The sequence below is a fragment of the Strongyloides ratti genome, scaffold srae_chrx_scaffold0000002, assembly GCF_001040885.1.
Source record: "Strongyloides ratti genome assembly S_ratti_ED321, scaffold srae_chrx_scaffold0000002".
Lineage (NCBI taxonomy): Eukaryota > Metazoa > Nematoda > Chromadorea > Rhabditida > Strongyloididae > Strongyloides > Strongyloides ratti.
Genome location: NW_020171510.1, coordinates 3,593,826 through 3,611,676, shown reverse-complemented (window position 1 = coordinate 3,611,676; position 17,851 = coordinate 3,593,826). Strand labels below are relative to the sequence as shown.

General features: G+C 18.7%; 2 protein-coding genes across 2 annotated transcripts; one reads left to right on the top strand and one right to left on the bottom strand.

Annotated features, from left to right (window-relative positions):
- Positions 1-7,454: 7,454 nt before the first annotated feature.
- SRAE_X000177600 (Sodium:neurotransmitter symporter family-containing protein) lies at positions 7,455-9,744 on the top strand (the record flags this gene model as incomplete). Its single annotated transcript, XM_024652795.1, has 5 exons — positions 7,455-7,785; positions 7,834-8,084; positions 8,145-8,245; positions 8,325-8,665; positions 8,723-9,744. The coding sequence occupies 5 exons, from the start codon at positions 7,455-7,457 to the stop codon at positions 9,742-9,744; spliced, it is 2,046 nt and encodes a 681-aa protein (XP_024499246.1).
- A 6,437-nt stretch (positions 9,745-16,181) lies between these two features.
- Positions 16,182-17,828, bottom strand: SRAE_X000177500 (Nicotinate phosphoribosyltransferase; the record flags this gene model as incomplete). The annotated part of the gene is made up of 1 exon (XM_024652784.1): positions 16,182-17,828. The coding sequence occupies one exon, from the start codon at positions 17,826-17,828 to the stop codon at positions 16,182-16,184; it is 1,647 nt and encodes a 548-aa protein (XP_024499245.1).
- Positions 17,829-17,851: the final 23 nt, after the last annotated feature.

Below are 17,851 nucleotides of genomic sequence, written 5' to 3'. Positions count from 1 at the left end.
AATTGTCAGTTAATATTTAATTAAAAAATGCAAAGTATATTAAATCAGATGAATTGTCTGTTATTACTTGTGAAATAGAAACAATTAGCGTCTTAAAAATTTAATTATTTTTATAATGTCTAATTAAGTTTCAAAATATAACAAAAAAAAAACAACATTTAAATTGTTATTTTATATTGACAATATTATTTGTAATTAACTAAATTTTATAATTTTTAAAAGAATATAAATTTTATATTATTAATTTTTGTATATCTATTAAAAAACATAACAGATTTTACAAAAAAAAAAGAAAAATAATCTTTTATAAAAAAATATATCTTAAAATTTTCTTAAGTATAATATGGTTATGAAAATAATAAAGAAAAAGAAACAGAAATTAAATATGAAAATAAAATTTAAATGAATGTGAAATTAATTTATTTTTTTTCCTCGAGGAAATTTAATATAAAATAAAATGTTTTCCTTGAAAATAATTTTAATGAAGTTTAAAATTTTTTTTTAACTTTAACTGTGCATCAATGTTTATTTTATAACATTTAAAATTTTTAAAAAAGAAAAACCATTAAAGAATGTTTATATTTTATAATTTTTTAAAATTTTAAAAGCATGAATTCAAAAAAATTTTGTTAGTTGTATTTGATGTCACAATCAATTTGTCTTCAACTTCCAAAATAATATAATGTTAGAATAATGTGACTAAATGAAAATCATATAACATTTATATGCTTTCAGCTCTAATAAGAAAATCTTAAATTTAAATTGGTATTTTAAAAATGAATTTATAAAGATGATAATAATTATTTAAATATCATTAAAGTAATTTGTTATTTAAATTGTTAGTAAAATAAAATCAGTGAAATTATATTTTAAGCATATTCCTTAAAATATATTATTATCATAATTAAATGCATAACAATTAATGTTTTTATTTTTAAAAAAAGATATTGTCATAAAAAAATAACAAAAGCGAATTTGATTGAATTAAAAAAAAAAGAGTAAAATAAAACACAAGAAGTCATTTGCTTTTAAAATTTATCATCTTTAAAAATAGTTTGTTGTAAATTTTTTTACAATATTTATTTCTACTAAAGTACATTTGTAAAAATATTTTTTTTTATTAAACCATATTGCACATTTTTATAGAGTTGTTTATTTAAAAACTTTTTAAAATGTAAATCAATCATTAAATTTTCTTGCCAATTTTATATAAAATTTCAATTTTTTTTTTTGAAAAAAATACAATATAAAGAAATATCTAGAAAAAATTATAATAATGTAAAATCTTTCAAAAGACATCAAAGTACAAATCAACTTGTTAGTGCCACAAAAACATTTTAAACATTTTATCGTAAAAATTTAGCTTATTATTACTAAAAAAATTATTTATCAAACAATTTATAAGAAGTATATTTTTAAGAAAATTGAACCTAAAATAATTATTTTTATTTTTTTGCTTATTTGTTTTGTTTTAATTTGATTAATATGCTGAATTAAATTAATAAACTTTTAAGTATATTTTATAAATCTTTATGACTATTTATTATTTTAAAGCATTATTAATGTGTTTTTATATTATAGGATATAAAATAATTATAAATAAATTATAATAAAGTAAAACAATTTTAAGCATTATTTTTTATCCAACATTTTTGACAAAATGTTAATTAATCATTTTTAATGCCATTTTTTAATAATCATTTATATATATTGCTTTATTTTAAACAAATTTATTAATTTTATTTGATTTTTTGACACAAATATTTTTTAAAGCATATTTATATAAAATCTATTTACTTTATGTTAGTTCATTTGACATTTTATTATAGAAATAATTACTTTAGTAATTTTTTTTAATCTTTTTAAAAAAAAATTCTTCTAAAAATGATTCAAATAATAATGTTTTGATAGGAGTAAATTTAAAAAATATCAATTAGAAAAATATATTAGAAAAATAGTGCCATAAATTACAAAAAAAAATGTTTTATATTTTATCATGTTCCTAAAATTAATCAAAAATTAATTTGTTTATCTAACTATTTTTGAAAAGAAAAATTTTAATTAATCATTCTTCTTTTATTTTACTTTTTTTTTTCTTGACACATTATATATTTTATATTATTTTTTTTTTAATATAACAAATAACATTTATATTATTATAATTGAAATATATTTGTTATCCAAAAGTATCTAATTTATATATATATATATAATTAAATCTTAACATACTTTTAAAACTAATAAAAAAATTATTATTATTTGCGTGATTTTTAGCTGAAATATTTTAAAAAAAAGATTTATTAGAAATCATTAGATATTAAAAACTTAAAAAAGACATAAAATCTATAAAAACCTTTTTGAAAATATAATTTTAATTTATATATAATAAAATATTATATTTAAAACCTAAGTAGTAAGATATATAAAAGTATGATAAAGTGATAAATAAAAATTAAAAAAAAAACTATTTATGATAGCAAATAAAGCTGAGATAATCTTTAAAAAGTATTAAATCTAATATTTTCTTTTATATATAAATGAATAAAAAATATACATAAAATCATTCTATTTTTGACTTTGTTTTTATTTTTTTTAAAAAAAAAAACAAATAAAATATATATTTGACTTTATTAATATAGAAAATTATACTATTATCTAAGTAAAATATTTTTTTATTAAAATAACTGTTGTATTAAAGAATTTTATTGTATAGATTATTTCAAAAATTCAATCTATAAATTAACTTTTTTTTTATAATAAATTTTAAACATTGTTGTTTAATTTTTAAAATAAATTTACATTATTTACTATTTTTTCTTAAATTTTTTTATTTCATGTCAATATAACTATTAAACCTTTTTATAAATGTTGCTTTTTTCTTTAATCATGAATGCAAAAAGATTTGTATTAAAAATAAGCAATAAATGTGAATATTTTATTGCTGTAAGTATAAACTTTTACTGTAATTTAAATAAACTTTTTAAAAAAAAATAATATGTGTATTAATATTTTATTACAACGACTAAGTTAAATACATTTGAATAACAAAAATTTTAATATTTTTGATAATATTATAATAGTTTTTTTTTTGTTTAACAACGAAGTTTAGATTTATATAATAAACATCATATAGAAAAGTAATAATCGTTAAATAACAAGAATGTTAATTATAAAATCTTGGAATTGTTTTCCAAAATATTTAATAAAAACAAAATTATACATTAACATTAAATAGCTAAATTTATAATATATGATAATTATTTTCTTGTTAGAATTTCATTTTTTTTAACTTTTTTATTACATAAAATTAAGTTTTTTTTTTTATCTTTCTTTTAGTTTACATAAAAAAATTTTAATTTATAAGAGACAAATACCATTAATGATGATGTTTAAATATTGTACTATAAATGTATTTGACGTCAAAAATATTGTGAACTTTATAAAAATTGTTGTTTACTGTAAATGTAAATAAAGTTTTTTTTGTAAAAAATATTAAACTCATGATAAAATAAATTTATTTTTTTTTAAAATAATTAAAATATAATTATAATAATGATATTGGTAATACTTCTACTATTATTTCATCGTATTATTATAAAAAACAATCAAATATATACTGTCATTTATTAAATATTTTTTATCTTATAATAAATATATATAAATATTGTTATGACATCTTCAAATAAATAATTTTTATTTAGATACAAATATTTTAAAATAAATTTACTACACATTTTAAGCATCTAAATGCCCCTTAAAAGATATTATTTTTGAGGTTAAATATTTCTTGTTACTATTGACGACAAAGTGTCTTAATACCATTCATCTACGTATAAAAGATTGTTGGAATTTAAAATTTAAATAAATTATATTTTTAAAGTCATTGTATTTTTGTTTACTAAATCAAAGTACTTTCTTTTAACATATAACTAACAAAGATGATATTTTTATCTTATTTTTATTTTTTTTAAAAAAACATCAACATGTTAACTAATAGTATCAATATAAAAAAAAATTAATTATATATATATATATTTGACCTATTTAAAAAAAAACTACAACATTTTGAAGCCAAAAAAATATTTATCTATAATTATTTTTATTTTACAAATAATTTAATATCTTTATTAATATTATATTAAAAATTATTCAAATATTTTTTTATTAATTATAATTTATTAAAAAGTAAAAAAAAAATAAAAATAATTTACTCAAAGATATAATATATCATACTACCTATTATAAATTTAATTATAGGATATATAAATCAATTATAATATTTTAGAATAAATATTAATTTTAAATATAAAAAAACATTAATTATTATGTATATAAATTTTAAAATATTAAAAAGTTTTATTAGACAATCTTCTCTACTAAGCTAGACATCAATTAATTCATTGTTAAATAACATGAAGATTATTATATTTTGCCTTTTCACAATATAATACGAAGCATCGAAAAACCTCTTAATATTAAATTGAGTTTAAAGTTTCTTATTTTCCGTTACTAGAATAAAATATTTGCCACAACCAAAAAATAGGAAAAAATTTATACCCAGTATTATATTTATTTTTCTATTTATTTTGTTAATAAAGTATATTATTATATTGCCCTTCTTATTATATATCTGATTTTTTTTTTATAATAATCATTTATTTTGTTTTTAATGATATTCTATCGTAATAATGAATAGAAGACTATGATATGTTGAAAATAATATAACATTAATCTTATCACCCACTAAAAATTTTTTGGTTTTGTTATATATAAAATTATATAATTTAATAGTATGTTGTACTTAACAAATTTTTCTCATGTTTTAAAACTTGTGGCATTTAGTATGCCTTAGTGATTTTATTATATAAAATGAATTAATAAATTATATAAAGAATTTTTCAATAGAAAATAATAAATTATCTATGATATTTAATTGATCAACTGACAAATTACATATTATTATATAATTAATTGATATAGAAGCATGACAATAATAAATAATTATTTTTATAATTAAATTTGTTAATAAAAAATTCTAAAAATTATTTTTTATTTAAAAATGTTTTATTAATGAATATTTATTCTACCTATATTTTCAAAATAAATGGAATATATTCTCATGCTTTAGTTGTTTTCTTTATTCTTAAAATGTTTAAATAAATAACTCATTTTTAAGCAACTCCATCCTATCATATTTCTTTAATATTAATATGTTTGTATATTTTAAACAAAAGAAAATAAAAAATTATTATATAGCATAAAAAACTACTTCTTTAATAAAATTTCTTAATTTAATTTTTTTAATAAAAAATAATAAGTTTAAAAAAATCTTTTTTTTTTTACTTTAATCTATATATACACATTTATTTTATCAGTATAATTAAATGAATTATATTATTAAAAGTGTAATCATTTATATTTTTATAAATAAATAATACTTTAACTAGATATTTTAATATTTCTTTTTATTTTATGTCATTATATTTTAAATTTATAAAATAATAAAAATATATTCATTGTAATTAATTGTAAATTTATTGTTTTTTAATTTTGCTAAGAGTACTATATTGTTGCAACAACTTCAATTTAAATAAAATAAGTTTGCAAAAACTATTCTCTGTCTATTTATTGCATACATATAGACTATTTTAGCACATTTTCCATCTCTTCTTATCCTAAAAATCCCAATACTTCTAAAATTCAATACATTGGCATATTTAAATGTAGTATATCATTTTAGCAAATTTTTCATGTTTTTAATAAGCTAGTGACAAAAATTATTTTATTTAGTAAGAAAAACTTTTGACATTAAATTATTTTTAAACACATTTTAATTTACTTATCTTTATTTACTACTACCTAAATCATTAATCTTATATTTATAAAAATAAAACCAAAAAAAAAAAAATATGCAAACTTAATAATAATATCTTATTAAATCATTATATGTATGTATATGTATATATATATATATGTATACTAGAAAATTTTTTAGGCAAAAAGATTTATAACTTTATTTCTAACAAAAGTTAAATATATAGTAAAATAATTTTTTCCATAATTTACATCAATATTTTGTATACTTTACAAACAAAATATTCTTAAAATAGTAATTTTCTTATATATAAAATATATTTTTAAAAACAAATATTATTTTTACCACATTTAAATAAAAATTCTTCAATATGTATTAAAAAATTAATTGATTTTAATTTTAAATTTTTTTTTTACATTTTAGATCAACAAAATATTTTTATTTTTATTCATTTTTGATAACAATAAATAATAAAAAGTAAAAATATTTTGTTTTTTTAAATTTTTAGTATTTTGAAAAATTTTTAAAAATTAATAAAAAAAAATATAAATATTTAATGATAAAAATTGATTATATATAATAAAATATATTTAAGATGCTTGAAAGGAAAAAAGTATATGTAATTAAAATTACCCACATAATAGCATTTAAAATAAGTACTTTGAACAATTGTAATATGTTACAAAAAAAAAAATAGTAAAATAATTCTTGAAAATCAGATATTGTTAATAATAAATGTCATAAGATATATTATGTTGAGTTAATAAATTTTACTTATAATTTTATGATCATAAATATTATTCTACATTTCATCAAAGATATCGTTTTAAAGATTTTGTTAGAAAGAAAACACATCTTTAGACGTAACACATTCCATTGGCAAATTTCTTTTATATATATATATATTTTTTTTTTTTAAAAACAATAACCGATATTGAATGTTTTTTAATCTTCAAAATGCCCAATAATACATGCATTTATTAAAAATAGCCCTGTTAATATTTATATATATATATTTTAATAATTTAACACTAAGTTTTATTTTTTATCTTTTATATTTTAATGAATATTTTTTTTTGGTCTATTATTAAATACTACACTAAAGCTAGATTAATATAAGTATCATTACTTAATAAACATTTGAAGCTATATAATTCTTTTAAGTTATTGTGACATTTGACTACTTCTATATTTACCCACTTTTATTCTAAAAATTATTCAATTCTTTATATTAAAATTATATATTAATATTATTATTTTATATTACTTTTAACGCATTTACAACATTTTGTTATTATTTTTTTTTTTTATAATAGCCAGATGTTTATAAATTTTTACCAATATTTTTCTATAATAGTATACATATTTTTTTCTTATTATTAAAAAATTGTCCTTAGATTAAAAATTTTTTTAATAATTCAAAAAAAAATTTATTTCAATAAAAAAAAATCATAAAGAAGAATAAAGTTATAACAAATATTATAAATATCATTTATATTACAAAAAATATTTTAAAAAATTATATATATTTTATTCATTAATTTATGTTAATTATAAAATAATGTTACTTTTATTTTATGAATATTGAATGCTTCTATTATAAACAAAAAAAAAATATAATTACATGTATTTATTTTAGATGAGTGAGAATAAAAATAGATTGCAGATACCATTAACAAGTAAAAGAAATGGAAATAATATTGGACCAGATAAGAAAAAGAATCGGCTTATTTCAAGTAATACTAATGATGATATTACTTTAGGATCTCGTGTTACATTTTCTGAAGAATCTGTGGTTTTTCAGACAGAAGATAGAATTGAGGTTGATGAAAGTCACACAATTCATGTAACAAATGTTAATAGAGAAGGCTGGGATAATAAAACGCAATTTATGATGGGTGTCATTTCGTATGCTGTTGGACTAGGAAATGTATGGCGATTTCCTTATTTATGTCAAAAAAATGGTGGAGGTAAATTAATTAAAGATTTTATTAATTTTTATTTATAATATAATTTAGGTGCATTTTTAATACCATACATTATAATGATGTTTTTGGAAGGAATGCCACTTTTTTTGATTGAACTTGGAATTGGGCAAAGATTACGTACTGGTCCTGTTGGTGTTTGGAATACAATTCATCCTTATCTTGGTGGTGTTGGTGTATCAGCCGCTATTGTTTCTTTTTTAGTTGCTGTTTACTACAATGTCATTATCACATGGTGTATTTACTATTTGTATAATACATTTTCATTAGAATTACCATGGAGTGTAAGTTTTTATTTTTTCATTTTAATTTATTTATAAAAATATTAATATATTATTTTTAAGAAATGTCCTGTTAATGAAAATGGTACAATTGTTGAAGAGTGTAGAATATCATCCTCTCCAACATCTTATTTTTGGAATAGAGAAGCAATTAATACAAGTGGGTATGTAAAATTATTTATTAATATATTATTTATTTATTTATTTATATTTTATTTATTTATTTATTTATATTTTATTTAGATCTATTGGTGATTTTGATGGATTTGTTAATCATATAACATTTAGTTTAATAATTGCGTGGATTTTAATATATCTTTGTGTAAATAAAGGTATAAAATCATCAGGTAAAGTTATGTATTTAACAGCAACATTTCCATACATTGTCACAACAATATTTTTAATACGTTCAATAATGCTTGATGGTGCTATGGACGGAATAATATTTGTATTAACACCAGATTTAACACGTTTATATGATCCTGAAGTTTGGTTAGAAGCAGCAACTCAAATTTTTTATTCAATGGGACTTGGATTTGGTGGACTTATAGCTTTTGGATCATATAATCCATTAAAAAATAATTGTAAAAAAGATACATTAAGATTATCAGCTATTAATTTAGGAACATCATTATATACAGCTGTTGTTATATTTTGTGTTATTGGATATATGGGTCACAAAAATTATATGAATTGTATTGATAATGATATGAAAATGTTAATGAGCCAATATCCTAAAGCTTTTACTACACTTGATGAAATGAAAAAACAAATTACAATAGAAGAATATGAAAATTGGATGGCTGGAAATTTTCATTATTCACAATTTCCACTTATGGGAAATTTAACAAAACATTGTAATTATAAAAAAATTATTAATCAAGCAGCAGAAGGAACTGGTTTAGCATTTGTTGTATTTACTGAAGCAATTATTCAATTTCCATTTCCACCAATGTGGGCATTTATGTTTTTTATGATGCTCCTTATGCTTGGTCTTGGATCTATGTTTGGAACATTAGAAGGTGTTATTACATCTTTAAATGATAGTCATATAATAACTGTACCAAAACCAATAATTTCAGCTGTACTTTGTAGTATTGCATGTAGTGTTGGTTTAGTATTTACTACACATGCTGGACAATACTGGGTTTCCTTATTTGATCATTTTGCAGGATCTTATGCATTAATGGGTGTTGCTTTTTTTGAAGCATTTGCTGTTATCTATGTATACGGATATAAAAAATTTTGTAGAGACTTAGAATATATGACAGGAGATAAAATTGAAAGATATTGGTTATGGACATGGAGGTTTATTTCACCATCTATAATGTTTATATTATTTTTTACATCAATTATAAAATCATTTAGCAAAGTACCAGAATACTTCACTTATGATAAGGAGACATCTCATCAAGTTAAAACACCATATCCTGTATGGGCACTTTTTATTGCTTTTGGTATGGTATTAACAGCAATTGCTCCAGTTCCAATAATATGGTTTGTTAGAAAATTTAAAGTATGGAATATTGAAACTGACATTCCTGCTGCTTCTAGATGTTTAAATAGTACAGCAAGTACAACACAAATGTTAAAGTCACAACAATCTTTTAATAGAATGGCTGAATCTACTGCATCTGAGTTGCAAACTATTGGAACAACATGAATTAATTTTTATGAAATAAAAGCATAATATTATAAATGTAAATATAAATGATATATTAGAAAAATTAAAATGAAGTATTTATATAGTTATAGACTTTAACATTTGTAAATATTTGTTATAATTATAAAAAAATTATTTCAATTATTATTGATTTTGGATTTAAAAATAATTTTTTTTATATTAAAAATAACTAAAATATCTTTGTTAAAAGTATAAAAACATTCTAGTAATTTATATATTTAAAAATATATAACAATTTTATTTATTTGTTGTATAATTAAATATTTTTATAGTTATTTTGATTAATAAATTTTATTAGATGTATCAATTATTGTATCAGTTTATTCTTATATGAAAAATCATATTAGTATTTTTAAAAATAATAATTTATTTTATCCTATCAAAGTATTCTTATGTTATATTTTATATTTATTATTACTCTTTTTTTCAAACACCATTTAACTTTTTAAATTAGTGACATGCCATAAAATTGTACAAATCATAAATATCCTTTATTTAATATTACTTAAAATAATAAATCATGTTTAAATTCACAAACTTTAAAATCCCAATTGATAATATCTTTGAAACTATAAGAAATAACAATCATTTACCATAAAACCATTTTAAACTTTTTTTTTAATTTAACAGATAAGTCTATAAAAGTTCGTTTTAAATTTTAAACTGCTTACGATTCATAAATTAAAATATCTTTTTTTTTATAGTATAAAAGAAAGTTACTTAAATGTTAATATTTGAAAATTAAGTGAGATATTTGATTGCTATCATAAATATAAATTTTTTTGGTCTAAATTTAAATATTTAAATAAAAATAATGTAAATTGAAAAAAAAACAACAACCATTGTGAATGGAAAACTTTTATCATTATCAAAATGAAACGATTTTAAAATAAGGGAAAAGAATATTTAAAAAGATAAGATTTATGAGATATATAAATAAATCTAGATTTACATGTTGTGTTTGTATTTCTATAACGAATAAACTTTTTGTAATATGAGATTATTCTAACAAATCTTGTGACTAATTAACTTTTATTGGTTAACTTCCTGGTTAAAATTAGTAAAGTGCTAAACCAGAAACCATAATAAAACAAATTAAAAAAGTTTTTAAAGTAGTTTTTATTTATGTCTTCAAGTTTATGATAAAAATAAACCTGGTTGAGAAAGTTGTAAGCAGGAAATAAAGTTCATAAATACTTAACATAATAATAAGTACAAAAAGATTGACTAAGTAAAATGTTTCTATATATAAAGTATTAAATATTTTTTCAATGATTTTTTTTATTGAAAATATCAATATAATGTAAAAAATAAAACTATAACACATTAATTATCAAAAGCTATTTAATAATGTATTAAATGTAGTTTGAAGATCTTTAATTTTATTGCTTTATATAATTTAAATTTAATGTTATTTTTTTATTTAATTATTAATTATTTACTCAGATTTAAGCATTTTGTTTTAAAATTGTTTTATTTTAAAATATAAATTAAATGAAATAAAAAAGTATGGCGTAAATTTTAATAAGAAAATTTTCTTTTGAAATAAATATCTTTTTTAAAAATTATCAACTTTAATGTTGATAAAATCTATTCGATAATTTTTTATAATCTTTTATATTTTTTCTATCATGAATGTACTTTTGAAGTACAACAAAATTTTTTTGTACTAATAAATAGTTTTAAATAAACAGAAGGTGTTTAGTAAAGAATCATTTGAAAGAAAAAAACTGAAGAAGATTCTTTGATTATCAATAAAGTTAACAATTTTGAATGATAAAATAAAGTACTTTTCAATTTCAATAAAACCATTTTTATCTTAAAAATAACATGGTAAAAAAATTAAAATTTTAATTTTTTAGTAGAAGTATACTATTCTTTTTAACAATAAATTTAAAAAAAATTTCCTCTTCCGTGTTTGCACGATTTTCTTTCGGCAGCTAGTAAGCTGGCACATCTTGCAATAATTGGAAGAAAATATTCTTTTCTTTATTTTTATGCATCCACATAAAAGTAAAAAGGTAGCTATCTAAAAAAAATAGTTATTTCAACCACATTCTTTTTAGTGATCTCAGAAAAGTTACCATTTCACAATTTAAGAAGACCATTAAAAATGATTTTATTTTCTCACAGCAGATTTTTCCAAATATCTACAATTGTGGTAGAATCCTGCCCGCGATATTCTTGCATTCTGTAAATAAGGATTTATCTACTTTCACAATTTTTTTCTCTTCTAATTTTCTCAGAAATTTCCATTTGTAATAGAGCCATAAAAATTTTTATTATGAAATTACAATAATTTACAGTAGTGTTGCAGCTTATTTCCAACTCTTTGCACAAAACTTAAAGGAAACAATCACTTTATTCTAGCAGTACATTAAGTTCAATGAAGTTTGAAGTCCAGTTTAAAATCGCAAGACCAAGTCTTCTTTTTAAGCCAATTTTTTGACAATTTATTTTTGTTGCAATTTAAATAGTTTCTTTGTCTAAATACAACTTATTTTTATAGCTTTCCATACATATTCTTTTTTTATAAAAAAATTTTATATTTTATAAGAAAATTTGTGCATCTTTTTAATTTGTAGACTAGTTGAAAATTTTCATTTTTACACAAAAATCTTTAAAAAACGTTATTTTTGCCTAAAACGTTTTTCATTAAAATGAATTTAAATGTTTTTATTTAGGTTGTCTTTTTTTTGAAATAGTTCTACCAAAACAAAATAGTACCTAAAACAATTTTTGTAATTGTTTGTTTCATATTAATTTGAAGATTTTCCACATCGGATATTACCTCTTATTGGTGTTTCATTTTGTCTTATAATAATAAAAATATTAGTTTTTAATTCAAATAATATTTTGTTTACATGTAATTATTAATGTACGATTTTAATAGATTAATCTCACTCTGTAATTTTTTCTTGTAAACAAGCAAATCTAAGTTATGGAAACGTTTTTTTTTGCACATTATTTAAATTTTGTAGACAAACATTAATTTAATATTTGTATATGATATAAACAATAAATTATTAAAAAGTACAGTCTCGTATGAAAGATATTTTTTTAATGCTTTAAAATCCAACTGAATTGTTTAATTTTGTTACATATTACAGAAAGAAATTTTTAAGAACATATGCATTTATTTAGAGTCTCCTTTTCACGTGTTTTCAATTATTTTAATTAACAGTTAATCAAAGTAATTTATGGTAAAATGTAATAATGAAATATTAACATTTTATCAAATTTAAAAAACACTATTTTGTTTGTTTTTTTATTGAATCTCACATTGATTTTTATAATTACAGTTTTCTTTCATAAAAAACTTTATTTACAAATGTAAAAAATTGAAAAAAAAAATATTTTTATAATATTGGATTTCAAGGCAATTTACTTTAACTTAAATTTTTTTTACACAAATTTTTAAAAAAACAAAACAGTAAACAAATATTTGCTATTTATATTTATTAGTAAAAAAATATTATTATTTCGTAAATCTAGTGAAATAGATCATTCAATTTGAAAAAAAGAAAGTATATACTTAATTATATAAATGATAAATTTTAATCATTTTAAATTTTCTTTTACATTATTTTTAATTTAAAGTGTTATTAATATTTATGAGTTGCTAAATATTTAGTTTGTTTCAAGCAATCATAATAATTTTAATCCTTCGTTAGATATGTTTTTAGCAATAATTGTTGATTAGGTATTAAAAAAAATATAAACTTATTGATCGTTAACATAAAAAATAATATACACATTTTTAATATTAATTCTATTTTTATTACAACATTCTTCATTATAAAACAAATTGTAAACAAAATAATTATTGGTGTTTCCATTAAATCTCTAACTAATTAACTTTGTTCACATGTTTTTCTTTTATAATAATTATTTGTAATTGATAAACCAAGCATTTTGTCTTTTATCAATTTCTGATCAAATTTGATATTAATAGTTTAAAAATTAGCAAGAAAATTGTAAGTATGTATAATAAATGTTTCTTTATCATATAAATTTATTCTTGATAAATTTAAGTAAGAAAAAAGAAAAAACATATTTAATTGAATATTTCAAAATAATATTTTATTTATTAAAATTTTTTTACCACATTTCATTATATAAAAAATAAATTAATTTTGTTATTCTTATTTTACTTTGTTTTATTATATATTTTAATACATGAAGTTTTGTAATAAACTAATAACAATAATTTAATTATCATAATAATTTAATATTTTTGCTATATTTAGAAAATTTCTAAATTTTCACCATATCGAATTGTCCAATTTAAAAAAAAATGTTTTAAAGCAATTTATCATTAATATAATAATCTTAATTGTAAATATTAAAAGTAATTAAAGTTATTTTATTTTATATATTAAGTACAAATTTATTTTACTTTTAGAAGTATAAGAATGTAATTAAATTTATTCACATTAGAAAAACAAATTGATACCAAAAGATTTCTAATAAAAATAATTAATAAAAAAAGATAGAATATTCTTATCGACGATAAAAAAAATTTTTTTTAAAGTTAAAATTAATTTTTCAAAATACTACAAAGTATAATTATGTGCAATAAATAAATTAATTTTAAAATATTTTAAAAGAATTACAATTTCAAAAATAAGTTGTTCAAAATATTTTGGTATAAAAAAAGAGTAAGCATGAAAAATAATGGTGCATTGTAATTTTCAATCAACTAAAAACCAATTATAATATTATAGATATGAGCAAAAAAAATGAAATGAAAAATCGTATTGAAATCCAGTTATTCAGCATTGACAACTCTACATATTTCATTGAAATATGAAATATATATAGTTTAAAAATTTTGGATGTAATGGCTATATAGTTAAAAAGTATAAGAATGTTCTTCGAAACATTCATATGTGATATACTTTTTGATGTAAACATTGAATGTTCCCCTAATTAGGTACATCACACCTTCAATTTTTGAAATATAATAAAAGGTTTAAAGTAAATTTTGTACTTTATGTCCATAAGGAGATAGTTAGTCCATAAGGGACAATCATAACAGCTGCATGAGAGTCCTTTAAGGACTTAGTTATCGCTAAACGAAAAATGAATGCCACAATGAGAATAAATTTAATAAGTAAGCAAATAGATGACCAATAAATTTTTAAAAATAAATTTATAAATTTATTACCAAAAATAGGTATAATATAAAAAAATGTTTTAAACTAGCAACAAATGTTGATTGAATTGTTGAAAATTAAAGAAAAACTGTTTATTTTATTAGATATATTTGTATATTTAAAAGTGTGTGAATGAATTTTCTAAAATAAATTGTAAAAAAAGATACGTAAATGAGTTTTCTTTTTAAATAGTAAAAATATTCTTAATGGAAAATTTTCAAAAGTTATTATAAAATTACTTATTTAATTGAAACTAATTAAAATATAAATTTGCTATTGTATTAAGAAATAAAAAAAATTTCATATCTTGTTACAATAGGGAAAATATTTGTTGTCGTAGCTCATTTTCCGGTAGAAAATATTAAAATAATATTTATTTGCATGCTTTTTTATTATATTTTTGTAAATATTTTTTTATTAATACTTTATTATGAGGTTCTTTTTTTAATATGAAAAAATTACTTTTAAAGTGGATATGTCAAATATTATTTTAAAAAATATGAAGTAACACTTTTTTAATATAAAATAATATGGAAACATTACAAATGAAAACTATACCAAAATAAATTTTTTTTTAAAATTCTACAAAAATGTAAATATTTTTCTTTTACTTATTTATGATAATATTTTTTTCATTATTATTTTTTTTGTAAAATTGTTTTTACAAAAACAAACTAATTTATTAATTTAAAACTTTAATAATAATAATATAAATTAGTTTAATATTAATAATTACCTCAACAATTTGATTATTTTGTTTTCCATAAAATATTTTAATTAAAATTTTATTTTATTTTTTATTTGCGTAAGATATTAATTAAAAAGCCTAAATATTTATGCAGCTGTGGGAATATTTTTTAATGAAGCAAAAATTTTTATATATATCAAAAATGTTGTGCATATTGGAAAATATTTTACAATTACTATAAAAATATAATATTAATATAAAAAAATTATTAAAATCAAATATAAAATTCTTTTGCAATTCTTTTCTTAATATTAATATGACAATTACTGTATATATATTTCATTTATTAAAATTTAGATGTATAAAAAAATTTGTTATAGAAAACTTTGGTTATGTTAAGATTTGATTATATAAAAGTTTGAAAATATTGAAACATTATATTGTTTTCGTAACATTCTTAAGAAAAGTAGCGGGTAATCTAGTAAAATTTAAAAAGATACATTTGTGCATTAATGTTGAGTGAAAATTAATACAACAGATAAACATTTTTTTAAAAAAAAAGTTTTTAATTACTCTAGTTTTCCAACAGGAGCATTTTGGAGCCATATTTCATGAAGAAATTCATATAATTTTTCACTGACAGAAACTTTATATGGAGTTGGATTAACAAATCTACAATGATCTTTTCTAATACTTTTCATTGATAATGCTAAATTTTGTTTTATTTCCTTTAATGTAGGCATATAATGAGTTACTTTACCATGATCCCAATAAACTTCTTGAAGTTTTTCAACTTTAGATGGAATTACAATTGCTCTTTTACCTTCTTCAAATGGATGTCTACAAAGAATTTGTTTTCCTGGTTGTGGTGGTTCTTCATTTTCTAATGTCATTAAATCTAATATTGAATAATTACTTTTTCCATATATTCTATAACAATTTTTCTTCCCAGGTATTGATATTTTTGCAACTTCTTGACTAAGTTTAATTTTTGGCACATCACCTACAGCTACTAATTTATAAACACAACCTAATGCTGGTTGTTTTTGACATGTTACTAAATGTGTTCCAACACCAAATGAATTTATTTCATGCCCTTGTTCATTAAATGATTGTATTGTTTCTTCTTTAATATCATTTGATGCAACTATTTTTAAATTGTCAACAAATTTAGCGTATTTAGGTACAGCTAATTTTATTTTATTAAAAATTGATCTTAATTCAGTGGATAGATAACAAAGATCTCCACTATCAATACGACATCCAAGTGTCTGATATCCTAAATCACTTAAAGCTAATGTAACAGCTAAAAAGTTAATTACACCACTTCTTAGTACATCATAAGTATCGATTAATGCTAAAAAAGAATCAGGAAATGCTACAGCATATGAACAAAATGCAATTAATTCACTTTGTGAAATTTCTTCACGATCTACTGGCCATGACATAATTTCATAAAGAAATTGTATTTTTTCTTTACACAAATTTAATATATCCACTTCCATTGAACCATCTTTTGAACGTAAATTTCTATACTTTAAGTCTTTTTCTGAATTAAATGAGCATATAAATGAATGTGCTTGTGTTCCTTTAGCTGGAATACCAAATAATTTTGCAGCTAAAACATTACTTGTACCATCAAATCCACCAATAAAACAATATTTACTTGCTGATAATCCACCATTTGGACCTTGAGCTCTACGTAAACCAAATTCAAGTAATTCCACATTATTTCCAGCAACATGTCTAAATCTTGCTGCATTAGTAGCAACTAAACTTGCATAGTTAACAAGATTTAAAAGTGATGTTTCCAATAGTTGACAAATAGCTAATGGTCCTTCAACTGTAATAAGAGGAACTTTTGGAAAGGTAACTGAACCTTCAGGAATTGCTGTTATTTTAAGACTATTACAATTTAATGAAGCAAGATAATCAAAAAATTCTACCTCAGTAGTTTGTGGCATAATTTTTCTAAGAAAATTTAAATCACTTTCAGAGAATTTAAAATTACTAACAAATTTTATTACATCTTCCAATCCAGCAAAAACAGTATACTCTCCTTGAAAAGGATTTTTGCGAAAAAAGAGATCAAAAACGGCTGATTCTTCATGACAATTTGCTTTCCAATAAGCGTAAGTCATTGTTATTTGATAGTAATCAGTTAATAATGGCTGACAAATATTATCTTGCCCAATTGATTGTAAATCTTTTGACATATTGATAATTTTAAATTCTAAAA